This window comes from Fistularia commersonii, chromosome 17, assembly GCF_037954325.1.
Source record: "Fistularia commersonii isolate RoL2024-O1a breed Wild chromosome 17, RoL_Fcom_v1.0, whole genome shotgun sequence".
Classification (NCBI taxonomy): Eukaryota; Metazoa; Chordata; class Actinopteri; order Syngnathiformes; family Fistulariidae; genus Fistularia; species Fistularia commersonii.
Genome location: NC_141300.1, coordinates 4,318,038 through 4,334,071, shown reverse-complemented (window position 1 = coordinate 4,334,071; position 16,034 = coordinate 4,318,038). Strand labels below are relative to the sequence as shown.

Here is a 16,034-nt window from a genome sequence, read left to right as displayed (position 1 = left end):
AATACACGCCGCTATCCTGCTGGACTTTGTAGTGCGAACTTTGCAAATGAATCACGACTGTCTAAATCCACGACTTTTGTTTTGGATTATTGCTGCTGATAGCATGAAATCGAGAAGCAATGGCGCTTCACAGGGTTTTCCCTCTTCCACCTGTGGTTTAGCTGCCGCGTCAGCTGCGCAGTTGCGGCGTCTGAGCTACTTTGTTATGAAAGGTATGAGGATTGTAGACATAGGCTTCAAGTTGGAATTTGAGTGGGTTCTGAAATCAAATAGCTGTGTTAAGTGCTGGCAGGGAGTCCAAATTGAGTGTCTTTTACACTCCGTAAGCAGTCCAGGCACAGGCTCAGAGTCAGACTCCCTGAAGCTGCTACCAACAGTATTTTATAAGAAATCCCCTTTGTTGTCAGTAAATATATCCTCAAATCCACTCAGAGCACCTTGAAAAAACTCTGTTTGAAACCAGTTCACATGGTTGATTTGCTCTAATATGGGCCAGCATTTTCAGGTATTTTCCATCTGTTTCAGCCAAAGACGCTTTATTTTTAGACATTGACTTTGTTGGGCAAAATACCCCTGTGAGTGCTCTGGTTGTTAGAACATTGAAAATCCAAGTATTTATTGAGGGGGAAAAGAGCGTCATATTCCCAAGTGGTGGAATATGCTTTATTTCCATTGTGATTTGCTGGGTTGTGAGACAGGAGTTTCGAGCTGCGCATATTTATTTATGTATCTGTTTATTTATTGCAATGTCAAGGACCTGCTGTAGTAATATCGTGAATGAACTATTTAAAGTGGGCTGTTAAGAGGGCTGGAGGTGTGAGAGGCTGGCATTTTATCAGACAACTGGTGGCCTGCTTGTTTGTATGTTAAGAGTTCTAGAGGTGTGCGTGTGCGTGTGCGTGTGCGTGTGCGTGTGCGTGCGCGTGTGTGTGTGTTTTGCTGGGTCATAAACTGACTAACCTGCAGCATCCGCACATCACCTAACCCAGATTATGCAGGTACGGGGAAAAACTGTGGACTAGTCAGTATGATGGTGACAGAACGAATATCTATTATATAGTCAATGTTTATTTCCCCTACGTTGGTGCTTGTGTTTTTCTTTTTTGTGGAGGCATAAATTAAACCTTTCCTATTATATATTTTGATAGAATCGATGAATCTTAGTTCCACTGGATTTACATCAAGGATTTGCAAACCTATATTTTGCGCACTCGACTGGAACATTATCACTATCAGGGGATTCTATATTAAAGTTTAAAAACATAATGATTGGAAATTGTTTGATAACGACATGTTTAAAACAAAAGAGGAGACTTTTGAGACACCCAGTGCCATTTATAGGTAACAGTCATAGGGATTATTACTTGCGTATGTTTTATTCAATTTCCCGAGGTCACTGACCACCACGGACATGATGAAACTGGCCAAGGACCGGATCTTGTTTTACTACGTGCAGAAGAGGCAGTCTTGTTTGGGACTCCTTAGTGTTTATGCAACTGAAAGATCAAAAATCCTGCAATGACTGCTTCAGAAGCACAAATGTGCCTGCTGCAGTGATGTGTCGAGCAGCAGAAGGGGTTCGAGAGGCAGATGGTTTGATTTCCCCCTCTGGCTGCCGGAAGCAAATTGTTTAAATTAACAACTCGTTGTTTGCCTATTTAGCGAAGGAAGTGTTTGTTGACAAGCTGTGATTATGCCTTGACTTATTATCTGTTATTACACTCACTTTCAATAAGTAGATTTATTTGGGGCTTTGATCTGTCATCTAAGGTAAATGCTCCTTTTAAATCTTCACAGCATGATATTCGTGTTAACGTTATGTGTGATCCAAAGTTCTGCATTGGTATTTGATAAATCCTATTAATGCAGCAATTTTCTTTTGTTACACAAAACACATAAAACCACACACATGTGTTTGCATATACAGCATATGTGTGTACACATATATGATAAATGTATTCATTTTTACAAATGTATACATACGTTTTATACTGTTTGTTTACATAACCCGAAACAGAATATAAAATGAAAACCATTCATGATTTTACTTGTAACTATCGCATCTTAATTATATACATTTGTTTGGATAATTGGCTGATGGTCAAACAGATTTTAATAACACCTTTATTTTGATTTTTGAAACAGATCAATGTGGAAACGTTTGATTACAGACCCCCACTCTATTTTGCACTTGACTTGAACCATGCAGAACCGTCATAGAAGACGAGATTCAATATTAGACAACATCTTAGCACCTGTTGCGCCCTGGCCCTCTCCTTGTCCCTCAGAATAATCCACAGATTGAAGGGCTTCCACTTGAAGGACAGAAGCTTTAACATCAGACTGTATGCAGCGACCTTGCCCTAAAGTTTTGAGTGCTTAAGGCCACAACTTATATTCCGACAGTCCAACCAGTCCAACAGCATCAGACGTCACTTTGTCTCCACAGAGACGCTGCAACAGCTGCGGCCTCTGTCTCATGATGATCTTTTTGGCATTTATCTAATTGCTGTTCTTTTCTTAAAAAAGCGTTGCTGTCAAATGGTGGAGTTGTTTATTAGTGTGATCTATTTAAAGCAGATGAGAAGATTCTGAGTAAACTGCACACCTGCTGCCGCCCCCCCCTTGTAATAAACAAAATATCTTCAGGGATGAGACCAAGTGGGCTGTTGATTCAGTTATTAAAGTCAGATGACAAAGACAAAATGGCCTTTTCCTCTGTCCCAACAGAAGAAGTCAGCTAGAAAATACAAGACTGTCAAACCCAATTGCAATAATGGGAACCAATGAGATATTGTGTTTTTCAGGGAATGTATTCAGGTGCTCGCACATAAGTGTAAGATATGCAGCCCATAAGGAGAATGATGTTCCTGCATCCTGGCTCCTCTTCTAATTTGATATGAAGAGGAGGAGGAGGAGATGAGTCAGGATATTAATCATCTGTACTCCAGGGCGTCTTGTGAAGCTGGCGACCAAACCAGGACTTATCGCTATTTGAGTCGCCACATACACACATGCACACACACAAAACAAACACAGTAATATTCATTTCCTGTGCTGATATAATACATGTTGTAGGAGGGACACTTATCGCGTAGTGTAAAAGTTCTTCCTATTTGAAATCGGGGTGGAATTGTGTGTGGGTGTGTGTGTGTGTGTGTGTGTGTGTGTGGGTGCGCATATGTGCATGTGTTCACAGTTCATTTATTTCTGCTCCTACTAACAATCTTTGCATTAAAGTGTGGTCATTAGTGTGCAGCCTAGTGGTGCAGTCCATGTGTTTATTTTTAGATCATGTAATACAACCAGTAAAAAGCAAAGGCTCAAGTGAGTGTGTGCGCGCTTGTGTGTGCATACATACATGCGTGTGTAGTGCTACAGAAGAAGCTGTCTGGAGGGCCCTCTGAATTCTGTCAATGTGTGAAATGCTTCTACTCTCCCAGATGTCAAGAGATTTTGCAGACTGAGCCACAGCTGCACTTGTTAATTCTTCTTACCAATCCACTTCTATTCTATTCTATTCTATATATATATATATATATATATATATATATATATATATGTGTGTGTGTGTGTGTGTGTGTGTACTGTAATAAAATTAGTTTTTTCAGAGGGATTTTTGTATTGAAGAAGTAAAATAGAAATCTGGGCGAATGCGTTTCATTCACCATTGTGTGAAAACCGTGTCATTTGACATGACACGGTGTGTCATTTCATATATGGTGTTTCACATCTGGCGGAAAGTTCGCCGTGTAAACAGAAGGCTGCCCATGACGAAAGATTTTCTAAGTTACCTGGTAGTTAGCAGTGCCATCAATGATTCAGATGGTTATTGATTTGAAAAAAAAGTTTTTAATGGAAGGATTGATATCTTGGAGTAGAAGGCTTTCTAAGTGGCTAATAGCAGACTGTGTAAACACGAATGAGTATTTATCGTAGCTAAGAATGATCCTCATCTCTTTGACCATCATTTCAAATGAAAAACCTCACCCCAGTCTCTCGGTCCAACAATGTGGAAATTGACATTAGGGTTAGGGTTTGAGCTTTTTTATTTCTAAAAGTGCAGCCCCCTAAATATTCTCGACCGCTTCTCTTTCACCTGTTAAATCAATAGCTTGTTAAATCAATGGATGCATTTTGGAGAATTTCAACAGACAACATTCTGTCTAAAGTCTTATTCATCAAACAAGTGTCTCCTTAGTGAATGTCCTTGTTTATTATTTATTTTTTATTATATTTATATTTAAATATGCCATCTAGTCGCTTGAAACTCCTTCAGTTATGGCAGCTTTCTTGAATGGCTGATGTTGCCTCAGGTCTTCCTACAGGCCTTTTTCGTTTTCAAGTCGCTATTTGTGAGTTTTAAACCCGCCTCAAATCTGCTGATTGACATCAAACTAAAAGCTGTAGTGCCTTCTCGGGCGCCAAGTGTGGAGAACAGCAAGCCTTATATGCTGGAATTTCCTTAAAGACTGTCGGTGACGTGATGTGCGTTGGCAGAGACAATCTGACAGTTTTTGTTCTACGCATAGTTGCCACGCTGCATTTTCTTACGGTCAGACAGCGCTGGCTACGAGCAGCCAGTTGTCTGAACAGTCGTGCTGAAGGACCTTTCGGATGTGTTTGCACTCGTCCCTCAACCCCTGATCCTGACTGAGGCAGAGCCAAACCCCGAGCCCGGTGGTAAAGAGTTGGCAGGGTGTGAACTGCGGTCGCAGCTAACCCCTGTGCTCTGGTGGAGCCATGGTATGTATTCTCACACTCAGATAGCGGATAGCAAAGCTGTGGCAGGGTGGCTACAGAACCTACTTGCATTCTTTGTGTTTTGGAATTCATAAAACCAAAAAATTTGAACATAATTGTTCAGAAATGTCCTGCTGTATCTGTCACTGCCAGAAAACCAATTTCTAACTACTGTCCTTTTGGATATCCTAGCTGTGCCCTTGAGACTCCGTTAATTTCCACTAATTTTGCCAATAAAAGGATTGAATATCCTGAACAAATACATTTTTCCAAACAGTTGTTGATGTTGATTACTCCAGACTTTTATGGAGGGAAGCCTCAGTAACACAATTCTGTTAGTTGAACATTGTTACTTCATAGCGTGTTGCACTCACACGGATACATATCAGAAATGGAATTTTTACTTCTTTTTTTGGTTTGTTTTGCTTTGCAAGCAGATTTTAGTCTTCTACATGTGTTCACGTATGTGTACTAGCGGTGGAAGCTGACGGTTGTCTCTGATGACAGTGAAACACCGAGTCAGACAAAGGGGCTTTAAAAAATATTCCTGTCCAGTTGTGACAGCTGAGCTGCAGATGTCAGAGAGCATGAATAACGGTTGTCTCCCGGGGTGAAAGAGCAGAACACGGATACAGTGCCTCGTGTTTTTGTGGATGAGCAAGAAGCTAACATTGACCCTCTGGAAACTTTGACAACTCTGTGAACAGTCTTTGTGTGATATCCAGCTCCTTTGACATCCATTGTTGAATCATTTTCTTGAACAGCTTGGATGGTGTTTTGGAATGGACTGATTCCTGTTTCTTGTGTGAGGAGCACCGGGTCCTCCTGGAGTACCAAAGTGCCTCATTAACACACACACACAGACACACAGACACACACACTTCATAACAGTATCACTTTCAACTTGGGTTTTACTTATTTTATTGCCTGTTTATATGTTGTATAATTATTTTATTGCCTATTTGTATATTGTATATATATTTTATATGTATTTAATTTCCTATTTGTATATTTTATATATATTTTCTATTTGTACAGTTTTATATTTGTATTGTCTTCCCAGGACTACAGATGGAAATTAGCTATGAGCTACAATCTGGTACAAACATCTCTGCCTCTGTGCTTAATGTAATTGTACACTGTCCTAATAAACTTTTCAAACTAAACTACACACACACACACACACAAGCAGGAGAGGCAAAGTTTTAGGTGTGTTTGCATGCATTCCTTGTCACACATGAGGTTGTTTGCGGCCACAGGTGGTTGTTTGAGGTCACGTGGGGATAAAAGATTAAATGAGATATCTGTAGTGACCCTAACCTTTACTTTTAGTGTGTGTCTGCCAGCTGTTGTCATTTTGCTCAGGCGTTTTAGGTAGATGCCAAAACAAGCAACCACACAGGGCAGTGTCCCTTTTAGCTCTTTGCCTGCATTGTGTATGTTTTTACATGTGTTTTTACTATATCAAATGCATGGAATTCTCTTTTGAGTTGCAGAACTTCAAACTAAATTTAAGGGACCCATCCTTCTACAGCTTTACTATGTTGATTGATCCTTCCTTGTTTTCACAGGGTTTTTGGTCAGCTGTGTTTGAGCAAAACTCTTTTTACTGTTGCCAGTCTCGTGCCCAAAATGATGCTAAAAGATGGCTACAATCCACCTTGATACCTGATGTTAATTTCAACCTAAAAATATGTTTGACTTGGTCTTGGGAAGCCATTAAGATTTAGTTCCAAAGAAGATAAGAATGCGGTTTAAAATCTAAAAAAGGTGTCAGATTGTGAGATGTGAACAGTATCATCCCCCGCTGTATTTTCCATTATTCTGCCATATTATATCTATTGGTTTTCTTTCTCAATAAATTACCTTTGACTATTTTCCAACAAATATTGATAGTGGACCATTTAATCAAGCATTAAAACATTTAAAATTGTATTTGTGACCTTTTCCCATGTATATCAGCCAACATGCAACCCCATAAGAATATATAAAAACAAAAAAGATGTCTGCCCAGTATTTTGCATTTTGGCCCTATTGAACAATATATAGGTTAGATATTGCCTCCATAGAGGAAAAGAGGGTGAACATTTGAGGAGACAGTCTTGTTTCTGCTGCCCTCGTGTGGCTAATTGATCAATATGTTGGCTCCTCCCTACATCCAATACGATGGCATTTCTAATCATATGACAATTGGAGCTGTACAGTCTGATAAGTTTGCTCTTGTGCTCAAATGCAGCATATGCTTATGTTTTATTCAGTGTGTGGGATATTGATCCTTTGCATTGTTTTTTTTCTCACTTATAGAATGAGGATGCCTGAGGTTGGGACTTAGAGGCCACCGCCACTCAGAGAGGGAACCAGGACCGTGAGCCAGTGCTGGGGCCGGACCCAGAGACCCCGTTCTGGGGGCTGGGGGGCCCTTGGCTCACAACAAGTCTTGGACCATGGGGGACGGAGGGGTCGGTGCAACCGGGGGTAATCGGGTGAACCAATCCCACGTCCTGTTCGACAACTTTGTCCAGGGGAGCACGTGCAAAGGCACGCTCAAGGCCTTCCAGGAGCTATGTGATCACCTGGATGTCAAGCCAAATGACTACAGAGTTTTCTACCAAAAACTCAAGTCCAAACTCAACTACTGGAAGGCTAAAGCACTTTGGGCCAAGTTAGACAAGAGGGCCAGCCATAAAGAGTATAAGAAGGGCCGTGCCTGTGCCAACTCAAAGGTAAGCTTGCTCAGTGGAATGGGCTGAAGGTGCCCTCTGCTTCAGTATCATCAAAGCTAATTCTTAGGCAGGGTTGTGCTGGATATGCGTGAATATGCATATATCCTGCGTGAATATGTGCTGAATATGAGGTGAATATGTGCCGAATTGAGGTATTTTAAAAGATCTGGCTCCTTTAACGAAGTCAAACACCAAGAAAAGTAAACCGTCTGAATTGGATATTGTGTTTCTTACAAATTACATGGCCTGGTTACTATTGGGATAAAAAAAAAAAAAAAAAAAAAAAAACGATGAAAAAACGATGATGTCTTATCATAGCAAAAGTTTGTTCATCTATTCTGTTAGATTATTATAAAGTTACCTTCTGGCAAGTTTACAATTGTTTGCTCATTAGATTATGATTGGATGATGACGTTTCTCTGAAATTTAGATTTCTCTCACTTTACACATATTTATGTAAACTGAGTATATGCTCTCCTTATCAAGTAGTGCAAATCTTCTTTGTTCCACGTAAGTTAGGTAATGTTGTCTAATGTAGTGTATCTTTTGGTGGCTTAATTCATAAAATAGTTTGGGAATTCTTCCTCAAAGTCCTCTTAGTTTAACTTTAGTTATCCTTGCTTGAATTAATTTGTTTGATATATTATGTTGCCATATAGAAATTTGCCTCGTAGCTTTCCTTACTGCTTTTTGATTTCTATAGCTTTGTGTCAGGATAAGCATGCTGGGCCCATGTTTTAGGTTAGCTGAGGTAAGAGGAGAAGTGGGCGTTGCCCAGGAGAACAGGGCGAGCATCGCAGGCATGGCTTGGGTAAATAGGCAAGAGTCAAATTGTGGTTTTCCTGTATAAGGAATCATGAGGCCCTGAACACTCGGAAGCAGGGAGTTTTGCATACACCAGATTTGTGATGAGAGAGACGGGAAATGTGTGTGCAACAGCACACCTCTGAGAATGATCCATAACCTGCAGGCGCGGGAAAGCAGGAAAGTGAGAAACAAGACCAAGAACGAAGTCTTTGCCTTTTTAAATTTCACAATGCGACTGGAAGAATTTGTTATGTTAACATTGAGGGATATTGCAACGGCAGTGTGATGATGTAATCTATGACACTTCAAATTTACTGAGAAAACCGTCACGGTTGTTGAGAACTGTGAAGAAATATGCTTCGAGATATCCGTAAATCTTGTTCCGTGAGCATCTCTGTGTACCCCTCTGTGGCCAGTGTCTGATCATCGGCGCGGGTCCGTGTGGCTTGCGTACGGCCATTGAACTTGCCTTCTTGGGGGCCAAAGTCGTGCTGTTGGAGAAGAGGGATGCCTTTTCCAGGAACAATGTGCTGCACCTCTGGCCATTCACCATCCAGGACCTCAGGGGCCTCGGGGCCAAGAAGTTCTATGGAAAATTCTGTGCTGGTGCTATTGATCATATCAGTGGGTGGACATAATAACTCTTCAATTATGTAAGAATTGATGTCTTGTATAACATTCATAATGTAGTTTGCTAACTTTTTTTTACTGGCCTCCACTACATAGGTATTCGTCAACTTCAGCTCATGCTGCTCAAAGTGGCTCTCCTGCTGGGCATTGAAATCCACGTCAACGTGGAGTTCAAGGGTCTCATTGAGCCTCCAGAAGACCAGGAGACTGAAAGTGAGTGGAACTGCGGCAGAGGCCGACACCGTCTCTGGGTCTGAGCTGCCTCTGTTGACACAGTTCTGTCTGGTTACTCAATCTGTGTTTTGTAGGGATCGGCTGGAGAGCTGAGGTCCACCCAAAGACACACCCTGCCAACGAGCTGGAGTTTGATGTCATCATTGGAGCAGATGGAAGGAGGAACACGCTGCCAGGCAAGGCTGGGGATATAAACATTAGTAATGCAGTTCCTCCTTGGCTAACAATGCATGCAGGATTGGTGCAGTTTGTTGTCCGTGGATCCGGGCATTCGGTCGGAACAGTTATGACTTCACTTGTTTGCTGCGGTGGTCGGGTGCATGACCTCACTCCGTTCTTGGAGAATGGAGTGCTTGTACACAGCTAAGTGTGTTTGTGTCTGGTACCTAAATTCAAAGATTATCTCCAAGGCAGTACAGGCAGAGCACGACAGAATTATTTGAATTGATTGCCTGTTTTCTCGAGACGCAGCCAGACCGGCTGTGGAGACCCCAGCAGAGTACGCTGACCCCTCTTTGTACCTCTGACTGCTGAATATCATGAAGGAGTCAGCAGGCTCCATCTGGGATGCAGAGGGAATGCAGTTTGAAAAGCTCTTTATGTTTTGAGGAGCTGTCAGCTGTTGTAAAAAAAAATATCTAGAGGGTGGCTACAAAAAAGTGTATTAAGGAACATGAAAACAGGTGAAAATATCATGGATTAACAGTGTCATGCTATCTATCTGAATCTTGACCCCGTTTTCCCTTGCTTGCCCTCCTCATCCTCTCCAGGGTTCCGACGAAAGGAGTTTCGTGGCAAGCTAGCAATCGCCATCACGGCGAACTTCATCAACAGGAACACAACGGCAGAGGCAAAAGTCGAAGAAATCAGCGGGGTGGCCTTTATCTTCAACCAGAAGTTCTTTCAAGACCTCAGAGAAGCAACAGGTCTGTTAAATGTTAAAAGAAAAAGTATCATCTTTTCTCGAGCTCGCTGTAGAGTGGAACACTCAGGGACAAAACCGGTGCAGGTCATCGCAAGAAGTCAAACTTGCGCCTTTACCCTGGTTCTCTTAATTTGTTGTCCAATTACAATGCACAACATTTAGTTTGACGCTAACCTCATCTAAGTTGCTGAAAACGTGACGCCCGATGACGTGGAGTCTCACAACTGTCGCTCTTGTCCTCTAATGACGACATAAACCCAACTGCGTCAGCGAGGAAGTATGGATTGTAACAATACATGTCTGTTTTGGTCTTCCTAGGTATTGACCTGGAAAACATTGTCTACTACAAGGACGACACGCACTACTTTGTGATGACTGCCAAAAAGCAGAGCCTGCTGGAGAAAGGAGTCATTCTGCATGTGAGCGATCAAAGCCGTGAACGCCCGTTACGAGCCAGAATTTTTGAATCTCTTTCGGCCTCACAGAAATAAAGGCGACATGCATGAACAGACTGACAACACTGAAACTCTTTGTATCACTGATTCTTTCTTTTGATTTCTTTATTCCCTTTCTTTGTACACACTATCAGACTAATGGTCTAACCAAGCCAACACACTGTCTGCTTAGTTTTCTGATTTTGCGTCGCAGCTATTATGCATTCATTTCCCTATCTTGTTTTTGGCAAAAAGTTGGGGGTGGCGGCTTTGGAACTGAAAATTCCTGGTTCGATTCCCGTCTCCTCAACGTGTTGTTGAGCAAGGCACTAAATCTCTTACTGCTCCCTTGGTGCTGGTGGATGGCACCCTTCTGCTCATGGTTCTTCTATGAAGGGTCCATTGCAGAGAACGAATTCCCCATGGGCATTAATAAATGATTTATTCTTTTTATTTTGCTGGAGGCGTGTCATTGTTTTTTAACTGGGTTTTTGACTACAAACTGCTTTAAAGCATCTCCAATAAGTCTTGGATGAATTTAGCCGTTTGGCATCACTGCAAAGGCGTATCCCTGGTTTTGTGATCCACAGCAGTTTCGGTAGATCCTTTCAAAACAGGGAGCACGTTTTTCAATACAACCAACCCTAATGCATGCTCACACTCAAAACCCACATAGTGCTGTGTGTGACGGAGAGAGAACCCTGGAACCATTCCTACATATGCATGCATTGTGTCAGCAAATACTTCAGTAACATAGACTTTGAATCCTACAATTTACCTTGGTTAAAAATAACTTCTGTATAACCATCAGCCCAACAAACCCAAGGCATGATTCAAAATTTAAGTAAAGAATGTCTGAATGAGTGAAAAGCATTGTTTTCTTCTGTGACCATAATTGCACACCTCTTAATCTCCCTACTTATTGCTTTCTTCATGTTAATCCATGCCGCTATCAGATATAGACTGCCTGCCACATCGGAGTCATCGCCAGGATTTTTTAACCAGCCTCTTTCTCCGTGCTCCGGCTGTGTTTGTCGTTTTAAAGATTTTAGTCTGTGAAACCCCGGTATTGTTTGTTCATGCAACTCTGCTCTGAAGAAATGGGTGGCAGGAGGCTTGGGCCAAAACAGAAAACAAGATATCCTACACGACTCTTGTTCCTTTCCCTTCTCAGACACTACGAGACCGGCATTAGGCAACCCTAGGAGTCGAGAGTTGGAGGAATGCGCTTCCCACCACCCTTTATGAAAACATGTCACTTTGAAAGCATGCAGTGATTTGATGCTACACGTCGGAAAGTCTTGCGGACAGCACGCTTTATTATACTGCAAGCACTTTGGGCCCCTGTTGTCCAAGGAGCAGTTTTAAATGGCTCGTCAAATCGAGTCACTGCCTCCAAATACAATTGGTATGATCAAATCTGATAAGCCCCTTTATTGCATTTGCTTAGTTGCTACTCTACTAAAGTAATATGATCAGTGAGTACATTTCTTGAAAAATGATATCTTACTCCAATATTTCCCATCCAGTGTTTCATTCTTCTCTTTCATGTGCCGTTGAGTCACACGATATGGGTCATTTCATCTCGTGCCAAGGTGAAAGACAATTTTAATTGCGATGGCATGGAAAAACAGGTTTAACATTTAACTACGCTGGCACGGTGGCACAGTGGTTAGTGCTTCCGCCTCACAGGGAGATGGTCCCTGGTTTGATCGGCCTTTCTATGTGGAGTTTGTATATTTCGCCCATGTTTGGGTGGGTTTCCTGGTTTCCTTCTAAAAAAAACATGCGGTCAGGTTCATTGGAGACCCTTATTTGCCCAGACATGTGAATAAGAGTGAAGTGTTGAATGTGGCCCTGTGATTGAGAGGTGACCAGTCAGGGTGAACCCACCTCTTGCCTAATGACAGATGGGATAGGCTGGAATTTTCCCGTGATCCTGACCGCCGGATGCATAGCATAATAAATTAAATTTAACTGTTAAATTCCTGCATGTAATTGAGGGCTCTCTGTAGTTAGGATTTTGGGATTTTAAAACCTATAGAAAGTTGTGGTAAATCTCAAATTACGTCAGATAATCTATTTGAATTTTTCTTTAAATGTCGTCTGTTATATTTGTGCAATTTGAGATAGGAAGGTCTATGCTGTCATTCATAGCATGGAAAGATTAGTGTAGCTGCCGTAGCAATAATGCTATAACATAGTTCGTATAGTAAATGCCTGCTATCTCACAGTAAAGCCTTATAAGATTGCTATTAGTATGTATTAATACATGGCAATAGAAACAAAAAGTTATGGTTCAGTTATAACATTTTCATATGCCATTAAAAGAAACATGCTTAAAATTGATAGGCTGGTGAAAATCCTTCTCGTAATTTTCCTAACTGCATTACACACTTGCTTATTGAGTTTTACTAATTCACTCGACATGCTTTCATTTGTTGCTTTCTCCAGATCAATGCTTTATTAATAATTAACTAACTAATGTACTTAGCTATGTTTTACACCCACAAGAATTTGAGAAACCGATGCTTTCTAGGGTCAAAAAAAGCTTTTCTGACGTAGTTGCTGTGTTAGTTGGTGACACTGATTTTTTTACAAAGTTTTATTGGGAACATATTGCCCATTAATTTGCATTTATTACACTGACTTCAATAGAAAAGCTTATCCCAGCTCTTTGGGAGATTGAATAGAGCTGACTGAAACGCAGATGAATATCATTTTGATACAATGCATCTTAGCAGCATCTCCACCCTCAACTATGTGGCACCTTCCAAAAAGCACTTACGCTCCCGGCACTATGTGGGATAATGGATTTTTAAAGTTTGATGAATGTCACGCTAAAACTTGTCAAAGTCGTAAGCTCTACGTTTGATGGGCTGTTACTGTTTGTCATACTTCTAATCCTCCATGTCCTTTGTAGGACTATGCCGACACAGAGCTGCTGTTGTCCAGGGCTAACGTGGACCAGGTGGCCCTCTTGTCTTACGCCCGCGAGGCCGCGGATTTCTCCACCAACCATCAGCTTCCCACGCTCGACTTTGCCATCAACCACTACGGGCAGCCCGACGTTGCCATGTTTGACTTCACCTGCATGTATGCATCAGAGAACGCCGCAATGGTGCGTCAGCGCAACGGCCACAAGCTGCTGGTGGCGCTGGTGGGGGACAGCTTGTTGGAGGTGAGAGAAACAACCCAAAGATCATACATGTGCGGGTGACTCAAAATGTCAAAAATACGAGGGTCCCCTTCAAATTTTTGTTTTTCCCCTTGGTTCTGCCCCCTTCCGTATTTGGTTGTCCAATACGTTGCTATCTCCAGCCTTTCTGGCCCATGGGCACGGGAATCGCCCGAGGTTTCTTGGCAGCCATGGACTCCGGCTGGATGGTGAAGAGCTGGTCTCAAGGAAAAACATCCCTCGAGGTGCTGGCTGAGAGGTGAGCAAGTGGAAACAGTGACAAACGCAAACCCGGTGCCGTCTTCCTCCGTTATTCCACACACTTTCCAACACATTGCGTATGTCCTCATAACACATGCTCTACTGTATGCTAAGACTTTTATTCTGAATTGCATAGGGAGAGTATATATCGCCTATTGCCGCAAACAACCCCTGAGAATGTAAGCAAGAATTTCACTCAGTACAGTGTGGACCCCACCACACGCTACCCCAACATTAGCCTTAACTTCCTCAAACCCAGTCAGGTGAGTCTTTTTTTGTCAGCTGTAATTTGAATGGAATCGCTTTTTCAAAATCTATTTTTTTTCCGTTTACATATCCATTTGTCAACGATTATTGTACAGTAATAACATCAATATTACAGGTGCGGCACCTCGTTGACACGGGTGAGACCAGGGAAATGCGAATGGAAATTGAGAATGTGATCAACTCATCTACACCCAAGCTGGCCAGGAACGGTATGCATTTTTCACAGGCTTCTGTGACCGTAAACACCTTCGAGCCACCAGGGCTGGGTAAACCAACACTGCCATATTCATTGGCACCTCGCTCAATGTTGCTATGTCACATTTTCAACATACTTGTGCAGAATGGCGTGTGAAGTATTCCACACAAATGCATAAACAATTCACCAGAATGCGGTTAAGTTCTGCATTTGGTTAAAGGTTTCTGAAAGGCATTTGTCTTTCTTTTACAAATTTTTATTTACAAATTGCGCAAAGTAATGTAAAAAACTGAAAGTAGGAAACATCACTGTTTTAACAGACAGTGATTTGTATTTGAATATAGACACTGTGTTTCACAATTTTTGATAATAAAACATCCAAGTTACAAATATGTATATATGAAAATGTACATCATTTAAGAGCATATTTCTAAACCCTTATTTTGAATTGGTGTCAGGATTTATCTGCAGTCTCTATTACTGAACTATAACAATCTACTATTTACACTTTAGACATGCATACTTGACAAGCGGTTACAAGGTAAAACCAAGTCCTTATGTGTGATTCGGCCTGTCAGGGAGCTCTTAAGCATTTGATGAGGGATATTATTTTTCAGTTCACTAACAGAAGTATTTTTTTAAAACCTGACCTGTGGGGGTTTGACTGTTTTCTTGTGAATTCTGCATCTTCTCCTCACTTCTGTTTTGCATCCCTTGCTTCCGTGCGTAGGTTAAACTTTTAAACCATGTGGTTTAAAAAGTTTTTGCTGGGTTAAAGTGGGATTAACACAGATCACACGGATTATAATTCGGCCTTTTCTTAGCAGTCCATGACATTTCCCAGAGAGAACGTTATCTTCCGTGTTAAACGGTGACTGTATTCACACCACCCTGCATCGTTCAGCCTTTAATTCTCTCCTCCCTCCATTCCAGAATCAATAGCCCGATCCAGCAAACTTCTCAACTGGTGCCAGAGGCAGACAGAAGGATACAGGAATGTTAACGTGAGAGATCTCACAATGTCTTGGAAGAGCGGCCTGGCCCTTTGTGCTCTTATTCATAGATACAGGCCGGATCTCATGTGAGTAACCGGCACATCCATGACACACAAAGCAGTAAGAGCAAATGAAAACTGTGAGTTCAAGGCAGTTTCTGCTCAATTTGAATTTTTGTCACACCCTGTTTAGCTGCGGTCTTAAGCCCAGCACCTGTTTATAATAAGTACAATTCTTGCCAGAGGGAGAATATATTTTTTTTGCCAAGTGTGATTAAGAACCACAAAGAGAAAACTTCAACAGCTATTTGATTAAAAAACACTCGAACATATTTTTCAGCCTACTTTTAAATGCGTATATCTTCTCATCCTTTAGCCACACTATCGGGTTCCATCAGTGGTCTATTAGTTACAGTGATAGCACCTGAGCTACCTCCGCTGATTTATCTTGCTCCGAACGAAATAACACTCTATTAAAAAAATGCCACTGCCAAGGGATTTTTTTTTAACCATGACAACACTGGAATTTAAATGCTGATGGAGTTTTGCCTTTTAGTTTTTTTTTTTTTTAATTAGTGTCAAACTAGTGTCACTTGTGATAAGCTTTTGTTATGCCGTTGCTGGTGTAAGTCCATTTTGGCT

At 41.5% G+C, this 16,034-nt stretch overlaps 1 protein-coding gene across 4 annotated transcripts in view; it reads left to right on the top strand.

Moving 5' to 3' along the window:
- Nucleotides 1–16,034, top strand: part of mical3a (microtubule associated monooxygenase, calponin and LIM domain containing 3a) — a 62,841-nt gene that overhangs the window by 6,962 nt on the left and 39,845 nt on the right. For 3 of the 4 annotated variants that reach the window (XM_086163554.1, XM_086163552.1, XM_086163551.1), the window contains exons 2-12: nt 7,048–7,466; nt 8,690–8,897; nt 9,000–9,116; nt 9,212–9,313; nt 9,908–10,063; nt 10,381–10,481; nt 13,420–13,677; nt 13,818–13,933; nt 14,072–14,198; nt 14,318–14,411; nt 15,332–15,479. In XM_086163554.1, the coding sequence (XP_086019680.1) occupies nt 7,188–7,466; nt 8,690–8,897; nt 9,000–9,116; nt 9,212–9,313; nt 9,908–10,063; nt 10,381–10,481; nt 13,420–13,677; nt 13,818–13,933; nt 14,072–14,198; nt 14,318–14,411; nt 15,332–15,479 (1,706 nt within the window). In that variant the 5' untranslated portion in view covers nt 7,048–7,187. Of the gene's footprint in view, nt 1–7,047; nt 7,467–8,689; nt 8,898–8,999; nt 9,117–9,211; nt 9,314–9,907; nt 10,064–10,380; nt 10,482–13,419; nt 13,678–13,817; nt 13,934–14,071; nt 14,199–14,317; nt 14,412–15,331; nt 15,480–16,034 lie in introns of those variants that run through there. The other variant, XM_086163553.1, reaches the window with a different exon arrangement.